The following is a 12,850-nucleotide window of genomic DNA, read 5'->3' on the forward strand; positions in this document are numbered from 1 at the left end:
CCAGTGTTGATTTTTTAGTGCGAATGTGTCTTAACGCATGGCGTCTGGGATGAGGATGCAGGAAGAGGAAGGAAGTGGAAGACAAAAGGAAGGCAGAGAGGAAGAGGAAATAGGGGGGAACAGACCTCCCATTGAACTTGGCCATCTTCCAAGTCTCATTCAACCAGTCAGTCATGGCGAATTGAAAAACAGACATGCACAGTAGCACCTGAGTGTGCATCCTGTGAGTGTTGTCTTTCACACATAAAAATGAGAGTTTAAAAGCTTTCTGAGCTTCAGGCAGAAAGAGTGTTTGCTTCTACCTGCCTGGTTTCATAGTTTGGGGGCTCAGATATGCAAACTGATGCATGCATGCCTGCAGAAGAAGGAGGCTGACAGGGTGCACCCTGATCGAAGGGTGCCAATTCCCCCCTATGGCCCAGGAGGAGCTGGCAGGCTGTGGGTGTGACGCCTCAGCGCTGCACAGGTGATGCTGAGCAGCTCCCCACACAGCTCGGGAGGATAACCTCCGGTGATTACACCCACAGGGGGGGATGCCAATCATGATGGATGTGTGTACGCCTGCAGGTGTGCGGGACAATGTGCCTCGATTGTTGAGCCGCTCTGTGTACAAGCGCGCATCCACAATGCGCGTACATCAGTGACGCGGTGCCCGGCGATGGCCTGCTAGATTGAGCTGTCAGTCGGCAGGCGGCAGATGAAGATTAATGGAGCGAACGAACAATAAGAGGCTGGCAATGATCATAAATATGCTAATGACTGTTATCAATACACACTTACTGACATGCATAGCAGCGTGTGTGTGTGTACAGTATTCATGCAGCAGAGATGTGAGGTCAGAGGTGAATCAGGTTGCAGAGTTAAAATCCCCATCCCCTGGGGAAACACACACACACGCACGGACACACAAGCTGCCTGATGGACGGATGAGCATGTGTTGTGTTTGAGTTGTGTGATACAAAAGGGAGGGGAGGGGGGGGCATTGAGTAGATGACATGATTGGTGTCATATTAAAATGTGTTTATTTAGTGTTTGTGTGCCTGAGAGAAGGGCAGCGGATAGTGATGGCGTCCGTGCCAAGCTGCTGATTAAGACTACAGGTTTAGCTAATGGCACAATGAGAACCTGATTAGGAGTGGGAGCGAGGCTGTAAAAAGAAAAAAACCCAGGAAGATAAAAGGCATAGATGGACAGATCCATTCACTAAGCTGATGATGGCTCTCTTTGTTGCCTATTCTGTGGTTCTCTGGGGTCCTTCTGCAACACGCACTCGTTTTTAAATGAAAACTTCTTTTATTTATCCCCTCTCTGTCGTTTTTTTTTCCTTTTTTTTATCTGCACCTCTCACTATGCATCTGGGTCACAAAGCTTCAAAACCAAACCAGATTATGCACTGCTACACCTAAAGCCCGTTTTCTAACCTGTTCTGCTCACTTTGCCTTTACAATTCTTGGGTCCAGAGCCGGTCCTGAGCATAGGCAAACTAGGCGGCCGCCTAGGGGGCAATCTGCTGGAGGGGAGCCAAATTGTAATGATTTTTTATTTTATTTTTAATTTTTTTTAACATTTCGTGTAAAATGTTAAAAATGTAATAATTACATTCATAAATAAAATAACTCAAAAGTTTGACACAATCCTAATTTTGTCTGGTGCTGCACCCCTCCTAACCTCTGGTTGAAGCTTGGTGGGGGGGTGTTCGGTGTGGTTTCTGCTTCTTTAAAACTTTAAGGATGAAAAAGCAGCAAAACAAGCCCTGAGGGAAAGCTTTAAGGTCAATAAAGGAAGGAAGAGGAGGAAAAAACAGACTCAATGCAGAGGTTTTTCTATTTTATTTACATTAATTTTTCAGGGAAATTCACGCACCTTCACCTCCTCACTTCGGTGAAAAATAATATTGTATTTTCGTTGGAAAAGAAAAATTTAACTGCCTTTCAAATGGCGCTCAAAAGACCTACCATGATAAGAGGGACATGTACTTGGGTAAATGCTGCTGCCTACCATTGCAGAAGTTGGAAGTTTGTGTCCCAGTTAGGGAGAAGTGTTTTTTTTCCTTAAATATTTTTTAAGTGATAATTTTTTAATCCTTGTAAATTAAAATAAATAAATAAATACTTATTTCAACATATTCCAGGCAGCTCCTCTTTTTTTGTCCGCCTGTGGTATTTGTGTGTTGTGGGGCACAAAAATCCCATTTCCTGTAGGACGCCATGCAGCCCAGGGCCAGGGCTGCTTGGGTCACTTATATGCATCCCACTGTTGACACAAAATGCTCAGTTCGGAAGGACAATGCAGTCTGCAGGAGGGTGCGGATAGAGAAACTACGTTGGAGTTATGATGGGGGCTAATGAGCTCACAGGGGATAGAAGAGGTGGAGACAGCCCCTCGTGGGAATTTGCACGTGTCTGCAGAGGCTCTGTGTAAACCCCTACAGTCTCTGTGGTGATTTTTGCACCCATTCTGCTATAAATAAGCGGGTGGTTTAAGCAGCATCAGGAGCCAAAGAGGCAGCTCTTGGCAGCCCAGCAAACCGAACTCAAAAACTCAGCGCTGATGGCTAACACTGCATCACTGCTGAGTGTGGGTGTGTGCGAACAGGTGACAGTGTGTCACTCTGTGTGTGTCTCATTACCATGCATGGTGTGTGAGAGTGGATTCCGGGAGCCTGAGCCTCCTTGCTTTGCTCCTGGGGAGTGGTATAGATTACCGGGGAGGGGGCAGGAGAACCGCTGGAGCTCGGACCCAAGAACTGCAGGCTGGACACGGCTCCATGTTCATCAGTCTGTCTCTGGAGACTGTGGAGCTTAACCTGGAGCATGGTTCTGATTAACCAGACTAATGACAGTAGGGACCCCCCCACACAACTCCCACTGCCCACTATAATCACTGCTTAAGGCCGGGGCCAGTTGGCCTCTCTATAAGGAGACAGAGCTGGACCACAGCTCAATGCAGCAGTCTACAGGCGGAGGGAACTTGAAGTCAGCCCTGACAGTCCCTCTCCCAGGATGTGTAAGAGGGCGGAACAACCTCAAATAAATTCAGAGCAGAAATTCAAGTTGGTGTGTTTGTCAGCTGTGAATATGAACGTGTGTGTCACACTCGGAGGTGTTTAATGAGCGGCGATCGATGGCTCATCTGTGCCTCCTCGTCGCCAAAGCAAACATTTCATCAGAGCGGCGGATCCCTTCAGCCTTTTGGCACACACTGGGAGCCCAACAGGCAAACAACACAAACCAAACCGCGTTTGCAAATCAGAGCAAACACGGACGAGCCATCGCTCAGATCCAACTGTTTCAGGGAATTACCTTGAATGTGTGAGAGGGCTTTACGTGGTGAGGATGGATGAGAGGCTGGGGGGTGTAGAGCAGAGGAACGTGTCAATATTGCTTACAGTGAGTAAAGTGATTTCTGACAACTCTTAAATGAATCCTTGAGTGTGGGGCGGCCCGAAGCGAGACCCATCCGACTGGATGAGGGTGAGAGGGGGAGCTACAGGTAATAGCTTCAGGTTATGAGGAGAGCTGAGTCGATAAGTCATCTGGCTTCTTCACAAGAGCTGGAGAGAGTTATGTTTGGGTTGGATGACGATGAATCCTGAAACTGGGACATTTTGTTCCTGTTTCATAAAAATAGTCAAAATTTTGAATTTAGCAACAGCTCTTCAGAGAGTTCTGTTCACACCATTTTTCAGGAGTTCTTTTTTAACAGCCTCACTAAGTCATAAATACAAATAACTAAAGATCAACTCCCATGAAAATTGTGTTTTTGGTGTTTATAGCATGTTCTTGTGGCATCTTTCTAATGACTGAGAACATTTACAGTAACTTATAGACCAAGGGTCTGTAACCAGCGGCTCAAGAACGGCTCCTTTACCCTTCCGTTGTGGCTCTCTGGTTAAAGAAAAATAACGTTTTTAGTTTTTAAAAACTAATGTATTGAGCTTAATCATTTTAGACATCAGATTTTTTGCACCATGTAGTACAGAAAATCAATTGCAAATCAGAAAGCACAACCAGAATTAAGACGAACTGGATTTTAAGATGGATTTTCTATTTTTGAACAATATTTAAGTGCTCCTCATGGGTTTAAAAAATACTATTATTTGAGTTGGATTCGTGATTTTCGGCAGAGATCTACCACAAATGGTAAAATACACTTTTTTTTTAAATTACTGCTGACTTTGCACTACCTACTACTACACTGGCAGCATTGAGCTGATTCTATGTGTCTTATATTTTGAAAGGAAATCATATGAACCTCTGTCAAAAGTTAACAACTGTTTGATATTTTGAAAAAAAAATGTGTTTTCTCTTTATATTTATGTTTTATTCATACAAAAGAAGAGAATTTATATTTCTAAAATTATGGTAGCATTGACATAAAAGATGAAGTGAGACTTTGTGGCTCCTGCTGGATTTTGGTCCATGAAAAATTGACATGAATGTCTGAGTATTTTTTTATTCAATTTGTGGTGAAGCCGTTGAAAAAAGGTTGTAGATGTGACATAGAAAACACGTTCCTTTCTCTACCCCACTCTGATGCATCCACTTGTAGACGACTAGAGCCACATACGTCTTATCCTGGCATCTGGTTGGATGGCTCCAACATTGATCGCCATTTTTGTTGCACAGATAATGTTAGGTTGGGATAGTGAGGGGCTGTAAGCTAGCAGGAGTGTAAACAGATGGATGATGGGAAATAGGGGATAATTTACTACTGCTGCTCTGCAATAAATATGCCTTAGAAAACTTTTTTTTTTTTTTTTTTTAATGACTAAAAACAGCATAATCATAATTAAACGACCAAAGTGAACACTTTAAAAAAGAGCAAAATATAACTGGAGTGGGGTTTTGGACACTTTTTACGTCTAAAGTTTTATTGTTATGTATTTTTTTTTAATACTCAGCATAAATATTTCTTTTCTCTAAAAATGGCAAAAAGAGAAGTAAGCCTTTTTAAATTTGGAGTATATGCTTTATTTTTTTTGTACATTTACCCAGTAATGTCTGTATGACATCAGGCTTTTGATTTGTCAGTTTAGATCATGTGTTGCTTTTGCATTCCATTGATTTGCTCAGTGAATTGACGGAGTGAAGAGCAGAAGCTCAGGCGTCTAAAGGTAGGTTTCCGTCCGCAGAGCCTTATTGACTGACAGCTCTGACTAAGCCATCAGCAATGCTGTTGATCCTCCATAACATCCAGGGCTTATTTTGTGTGTCCGTGTGGTAAAAACCATCCATACTCTTTTTATTTTTTTATTTTTATGAGTGTGTCTGCACATATGAGCCAAGCTGTGTCTGCAAACGTGATGGCAGAAGACAGACCTGAGCTTGCTCTCACAGCAGCTGCGTTTCTGAATGGATCCTGCAGCCATTGTTCTGCTGTCACCAACACGTCTCTCAGACCCAAGAGACACACCGCTGACATTTACCAGACCCCCCCCCCAACACACACACACACACTTCTGTCTGATTCTTCTCTCTTTCCCACTGCTTCCATCAAGGCCCTCGTTCATTCTCTCTTTCTGTCACTCCGTCTCTCTCAGTGGCATGATGTACGGGGACAGACGTGTGTGTCCGTGTGTGCGCCAGACAGTGTGAGTGTTTGTGTTAATGAGTGGCCCTTTAAGGCTATTAAGCTAAGATTGGTATGCCCAGAGTCCCTCATTACCCAGCAAGCATTGCCCCCAACACAGAATGGTAATTGGTTCGGAGAGAGGGAGGGCTGAGGTAGAGGTGGAAATAATAAGAGGATAAACACGAGATAATTGGGCGGATCGAGACCGAGAGAGGCGATTGATCAGGTTGATATGTGTCTGCACTGAGCGGCCGGGTGAAGAACGGGAGGGTTAAAGGTCACGCGCTCTTGTATATGCACACACATATGTTGTGAGTCTGGCTTAAGCTTGCGTGCGTGCATGCATATCTGCACACTGACACCTGCACTGTGAGTCTGAGGGTCCTCAAAGGAGTTTAAATTAGACATCAAGCTGCTCATACTTGTATTTGCGTTGATTGTCTTGTGTTATTGTTTGTTGTTACACTGCCAGCTGTGAGTTTGTCAATGTGTGTGATTATGGAAGCCTGCCAGACCCTGACAGTCACTGTCAATTGTCTGCAGAAAACTTAGTGTGACAACAGCACCACCTACAGGCCATATGCATGAACAACAATAGAAAAAAAATCAAACGAGAAAAAGACTGAAAATGATATATTCCTGCTTAATTTATGTTGTGAACTTAAAGCTCTTCTGATGTTTTTTATGCCTTGAAAGAATGGTTGCATATAGTTATTCGCCTGGTGTCCAAATGACTTTAATATCTTGAGTCTACATTCATTTTTTCTCCTTAGATTTCAATCAGATGAGTGCCTTTCCAAAATCTGGTTCTGCTGGATGTTTTCACCTGCGTTAATGGAAAGATTCCTCTTCAATGTAGCCCATTAGTCAGAAAAAAAATAATCAAATATTAGGAAACCCCTGTATGGTAATCAAACATACATTTTATACTTTCTATAACATTTTGTTTGAGGCAATAGAGTTTGTAAAAACATATTTTGCCTTTCTTGAACAATAGTGAAGCCAGAGACCACCCAAAGCATCTTGAATAAATCTTTATTTTCATGAAACCTTTCCCAAAAGATCAGTTCTTTAAAAAATATAGATATATATTGAATTTAAAATCAAATTTTAAACATTATGATTATATTTTAATGAGTTTTGTATGAGACCTAATTATTTTCCACATTTTTTTCAAACTTGGTATCAATTTTACATTGATTTTTGTCAAGGACAACTAAGATTTGAGGCGAGGATCTGTAAGGTGACGTTGCAAATCTGCAATTCACTTGCTGACAAAAAAAAAAAAAACTGTTCAGAAGGGGAAAAATTGATTAATGTCGCCATCTAGTGTTAAAATTGAGTATTACAATAACAGATCTCAACATTTTTATTACCCTATTTTTTATTCCTTCTCTGAAAATGTGCTATTATATATATAATGTTAGTATGTATTACCTCTAGAACATATTAGTTTAGTTTTATATTCTAGATTCCTGACAAAAAAGTAAAACAAAGTTGTAAATGCATTTATATTTATTCAGATTATACATCCATGAGGTGTCTCTCAGGTTGGCTGGCGTGCGTGGATGTGCTGTTGTTCAGCTCTTATTGATCTGCGGGATCAGTACGTCGTGTGCGCTCATTGGACGGCACCGTGATTGACTGAGGACTGAGAACAGAGAGCGAATGAACGCCTCCCTCCATCCTCCTGATGAACATGTAAAAAATACAGACCACCAAAGGGCGTCCATCTTTTGGGTTAACGAAGGAGATTAAACGCGCGCGTCTGATGATAAGATTACAAATCTGGCTAATCTAGGGCTGGATTAGCCTGGTGATCTGTCGCTGATCCGGATCGCGTTCCCTCCGAGAGGCAGACCAAAGGGATGCGGGGATGTTTCGGGGACTCTGCCATGGATGCCCGTGAACTGATGAGAGTCCTCTTTCATTCTCGTTCTGGATAATTTGAGAATCGTTCGACTTCGTCATGGTTTGGTTGCGGAGATTCCTGCAGATGTCGGTGCTGCTCTTCCACAGCAGGTGGTGGGTGGTCGAGCCGAGCCCCACCGAGGAAGGAACGCTCCGGAGCGGCCACGGGGAGCACGGAGAGCCGGGCCACCAAGAGCCTCACAAGGACTCCTACAGCACCTTTGCCTCGGAGTTCCTGGAGTCTAGATATCTGTCTGATGACGGTAAGGATCTGTGGGGGCACTAAAAGAAGGTGAAAGACCATCAGGGGTTCTGCAGCACCCCCTCACTGAAGAAAAGTGTTGCTTTTGTGTTGCATTGAACCTGCATGGCTGCAGGCCTTTCAGCACCGAGGCCAGCTCCCCGCTGGACGCTGCACCCCCTCACAGCCTTGATGACAAAAACATTTACTGCCTAAATAACCTCAACCATCACTCATCAGCAAAGATGGAAAATGGCTATTTAAGTAACAATTAAAAGCTTTGGTGTGTCAGCACCAACTATTGGATCGCTTAGTAAAATTGGTCTATTTAAGTCCACTGTATATCTAGTCAATACTAAAAATGAGGCAGTTAACTTCATGTAAATTCTAAACTGTGTAAAGTTAAAATGTTCCAATTTATTCTGAATAAATATTCAGTTTGTACGCTTTCTACACTACATGTCACTTGCTACACTTGTACTCAAATTACTACTTTTTGCTATGAAATTGTAGCATTTTTTAAAAAATAAGTCTAACTCAAATGAGGTTTTCTATTGACGCTTCAAGAAAATATCAAATATAGATCATTGATAAGAGCTAAAAGATGTTTAATTAATTTTATCAGAAATTTAGAAAAATTTGTTAAACACACATCAGTGAAAGTATTGTTGTAAAAAGTGTATTAAAGTGACAACCCTTTAAGTTTTATTAATTCAAAATTGTATTTCAGGCGGATGCGTTTGGGATCAATATCGTGTTGGACGATCCAGACATGTTTCATCACTTCACTGAAAGTTTTTGCCCAGAATCTCTCCTCGTTCTTTCTTTTTTTTAATACGGATCAATAATCCTCTTTGGAGAAAAGTAACTCCAAAGCATGATGTTTCCTCCCCCATGTTTCACAGTGGGTCTGGTGGGATGCAGTTTACCGTACTTTCTCCTTGAAACACGGCCAGTGGTGTTTATACCAAAGAGTTCCAATTTAGTATTTTTTCTGACCACAATCCTCGTCTTTGGTTGTGGTTAAGGTGGAGAAGTTTCAGTCTGGACGAGTGTCTTTTATATAGATAACCAGTTCAAACAGGTATCACTAATACAGGTAACAAGTGAAGAAGAAGTGACAGAATTTTTCCCCAATTTTTTTTGGAGCTAAATACTTATTTTCTACAACATTTAACAAAAAAAAAAAAAACCTTCAAAATTACATTGTAATTTCATGGATTCTTTTTTTTTACATTCTGTCTCAGTGTATCTATGATGAACCTTCTTAACTTTTTAAGTAGGACAACATGCAATCCTGGATACTGACTCTTTGGAAGTAAAAATAAACCTTCTCAAGCACATTTTTAGAAACTCTACTCGTCTTTACTCACAAACCTGTTTGTCCTTATAAAGCTGTTATATAGACAACAAACACAAGTGTGCACACCCACACAGAGCAGATGGCTTCTCCAGGGTTGAGCCTGTTTGGCTGAACTCCATCATTTCATGAGGGACCAACTGGGTGACAGATTTTCCATCTTGCAGGTTATCCGTTCCCCACCGCCCCGCCAGTCGACCCGTTCGCCAAAATCAAAGTCAGCGACTGTGGAGTAACCAAAGGCTGTATCAGGTGAGACACGTTTTACCACAACACCTTATGTACGGACTTAAATGTTTTAATTTAGCCTCAAACGGGATATGTAATGTTGCTCTTGTTTGAATGTAGTTCATCTGAAATGACGAAAATCCTAATTCTGTGTTCAGATATGGAAAACCTGGGTGTGACGCGGAGACGTGTGAATACTTTCTGAGTTATCGTCGCATCGGGACGGATGTGGAGTATGAGATGAGTGCTGACACAGACGGATGGGTGGCTGTAGGTTTCTCATCTGACAAGAAAATGGTGAGAAATGGCATGTTATCGCTTTTTGTTGGTCCTGAAATCAGTACCAACAGCAGAGCGTGTTTGGATTACTCTTTTGGTCAACAATAGAAGGAATAAAAGAGTTGGAAAATTAGCAATTTAAATATAATCAACAAATAATTTAAATATTGTTCATCATTGTACATTTATTTATTTATTTCACATTAAATATATTTATTTAAATTTGGCTCTTTTCTACCACGCCGGCAATGAAATAATTAAATATATTATGAAATGTTAAAAAAGTGCTTTTTAATGGCTATTTTCATATTTTAATGCCACGTTTATTTCAACCTTTATTTATTTATTGAAACTTTTATTTATTTAATGCCACTTTTAAATAATAAATGACAAATGTATTCATCTATTTCATAGAAAATATATTTATTTTAATTTGGCTCTTTTAACCCTCAAAGGGAATGAAATAAATAAATATGTCATGAAATATTTAAATGTTCTATTTTAATATTTTAATGCCACATTTATTTCAACATGAATTTATTGATTTCAACATTTATTTATTTATTTATTGCCACTTTTAAATAATGAATGACACATTTATTTATTTATTTAATGGTGCATATATTTATTTCATTTTGGCTCTTTCGAGACTCCATATCAAAGCAGTACATTTTCAGAAATGTGTACAAATAGGAGTGTTTTATTCTGCACTCTTGCAGTACAAGAAGTCTAATTGATGTGGAGCCAAACAAGCACTGATCCTGGCTGCAGTTACACCACACACTCTTGATAAGGGATCCAACAATGCTCTGTTGATGGGCTGTGATTGGGTCCACAGATTGCTGGTAGTCACAACAATCAGCTGTAACTTTTTGAACTTCTGGTTCAAACATGTCCTGAATTGACGCCTATAAACTGACAGTCCATGGCTTTCACTCTACGATCTTTAATTCAAGCAGTACATGTAAAGTACTTGTTTGATTTGAGGAGAGAAACAGAAATCTGTTCTCTGGAGGCAGAAGTTTTATGGGTGACCTAAATTTAAAGAAATAGTTGCATGAAATTGTATCATCGTTGTTTAAAGTAGGGCTGGGAATCACTGGGTAACTCATAATACGATGCGATACACAATACATATGAATACACCCTAATTTGTACACCTCAAATACTGTGATAATTGGTAGAAATCCTCTCTAATAACTCAAAATATATAGAAGGACACACATTTTTTAAGAAAATATGTCCCCATTTAATTGTTAGCTTGAACACAATCATAATAAACAACTTGTGTCTTATTTGTGCAACAAATAATTGACACTTTTGTGCAACATTGCGGATATCAGTAATACTATATCTTTGACAAGCATTGACTCCAATTGAATTTGAATTATCTGTAAAATTCAGTGTTAACTATTAATGCAAAATTGTTGCAAACAACAGAACAAAATCAAATAATTCAAGTAGCTGCCAGATACATTGGTGCCTGCGAATGCCAGTCTCGCAATGCCCGCCCCCAATCTACCTCCAAAGGAACGTCTCACCAAAGGATGACAAATATAATGTTTTACAGCCTCTTCAAAGGAAAATAGAGGATCGATACTTGGTGAGAACCCATCAAGAATCAATTAAAGGACTAAATGTTGCGATATCTCACAATATCTATATTTTGGCACACCTTTTTGAGTGTACTGCCTTTTAAACCAACTACTCTTGTAGGTTTAATTAAACTAAAGTGGTGCATTAGAATTTGGGGAGACACATACAAGTTTTGAAGAATAAAACCAGGAGGAGGTCCAGGATTTAATAACAGAATTTATGATTTTTAATCTCATTGATTCATTCTAGAAGCAAATGTTTGAATCCTAAAAAGTTATTGGTCCTTAATCATCCCTGTTTCCTGCAGGGGGGAGATGACGTGATGGGGTGCGTGCATGATGATAACGGACGTGTGCGGATTCATCACTTCTACAACGTCGGCCAGTGGGCCAAAGAGATCAAGAGAAACCCAGCTCGGGATGAAGAGGGGATTTTCGAGAACAACCGAGTGACTTGTCGCTTCAAGAGACCTTTATACGTTCCCCGAGAGGAAACGCTGGTGGACCTGCACCTGTCATGGTACTACCTGTTTGCGTGGGGCCCTGCCATTCAAGGTGAGCCATCTCTCCAGAAGCTTTTAGCTTTTTTTTCTGTCTTCTGTCAAAACCTTCTTGTTGTTTTCCAACAGGCTCCATCACGAGGCACGACATCGACAGTCCTCCGGTCAGCGACCGCATGATCAGCATCTACAAGTACGAGGACATCTTCATGCCCTGCACAGCCTATCAGACCTTCAGCTCCCCCCTCTGCCTGCTGCTCATCGTCGCTCTCACCTTCTATCTGCTCATGGGAACGCCATAAGGAGGCAGAAGAGAAGAAAAGAAATGAAGCAATAAGAAATGAAGCTCCCATTTCTACCTGGAACCACACGGAAATGCACAAAAAACTACAAACGCTCTTGACAATTAATCAAACAAATACAATAGATAAGTCATTTATAGGTGATATGTCAGCATAGTACTAGATTAGAATAGTTGATCAAGTTTAACACTTTTAGACAGCTTCTTTTATTTTGAAAGATTCTGTATGCCAGTAAATAAGTATTTCAAATCTTTGAAACGCTGCATGGAATCCAAAAGAAACCCCCATGGACTGAAAACCGGCTGCTGAGTGATGACTCATGGTGAACTTGGCTGAAACTCAAAGACTTTTTGAGGATGAAAGGAAATAAAAGAACTCACAAGCGCACTTCCGGCACAGATAACCCGCTATGTTTATGTGGACGACAGCCAAATATTCTCCGTCACCCGCAGAGACTGTTTCTATCAGAGTTTTTTGGCCCTGTGGCTGCAACTGAAAAAGAGAGACAAAGACTGATACATAAGCAATAAACTGAAGCAAAACGGACTAAAAAAATATTCTTGTAGCATTTTGATTCCTCTGGAAAATGTATGAATATGTTAAGATGCCAAACAGTGTTTTCATGGAATGGTGAACATTTTAAAATGAAAAGTCAAGAAAGCATAAAGTATAACACTTCTGTGGATTTATGTGACTTTACCAGTATGAGGCCAAACAGTATCTATAAAAATGTGCTTGTCGAGCAAATACCTTACATTTCTTGTGTTTAATAACTCTTTTAGCACAAACAATACAAGAGAAATCCTTACAATTTGAGTTTAGGTGGAAAACATACATTTCTGGTTTTCTAAGACAACATG

General features: G+C 40.6%; 1 protein-coding gene across 1 annotated transcript; it reads left to right on the top strand.

Moving 5' to 3' along the window:
* Positions 1–7,236: 7,236 nt before the first annotated feature.
* LOC112144097 (DOMON domain-containing protein FRRS1L) lies at positions 7,237–12,744 on the top strand. Its single transcript, XM_024268416.2, has 5 exons — positions 7,237–7,748; positions 9,254–9,338; positions 9,473–9,611; positions 11,497–11,743; positions 11,818–12,744. The coding sequence occupies exons 1-5, from the start codon at positions 7,544–7,546 to the stop codon at positions 11,988–11,990; spliced, it is 849 nt and encodes a 282-aa protein (XP_024124184.1). The 5' UTR covers positions 7,237–7,543; the 3' UTR covers positions 11,991–12,744.
* The last annotated feature ends 106 nt before the right edge of the window (positions 12,745–12,850 follow it).

Source organism: Oryzias melastigma, linkage group LG16 (assembly GCF_002922805.2).
Source record: "Oryzias melastigma strain HK-1 linkage group LG16, ASM292280v2, whole genome shotgun sequence".
NCBI classification, from domain to species: domain Eukaryota; kingdom Metazoa; phylum Chordata; class Actinopteri; order Beloniformes; family Adrianichthyidae; genus Oryzias; species Oryzias melastigma.

Bases quoted from the DNA above. Each gene is read 5' to 3' on its own strand.
- LOC112144097 (XM_024268416.2), top strand. From the start codon at position 7,544: ATGGTTTGGTTGCGGAGATTCCTGCAGATGTCGGTGCTGCTCTTCCAC. The intron at 7,749-9,253 runs GTAAGGATCTGT...TCCATCTTGCAG, and splicing joins TAGATATCTGTCTGATGACG to GTTATCCGTTCCCCACCGCC. The intron at 11,744-11,817 runs GTGAGCCATCTC...GTTTTCCAACAG, and splicing joins GTGGGGCCCTGCCATTCAAG to GCTCCATCACGAGGCACGAC.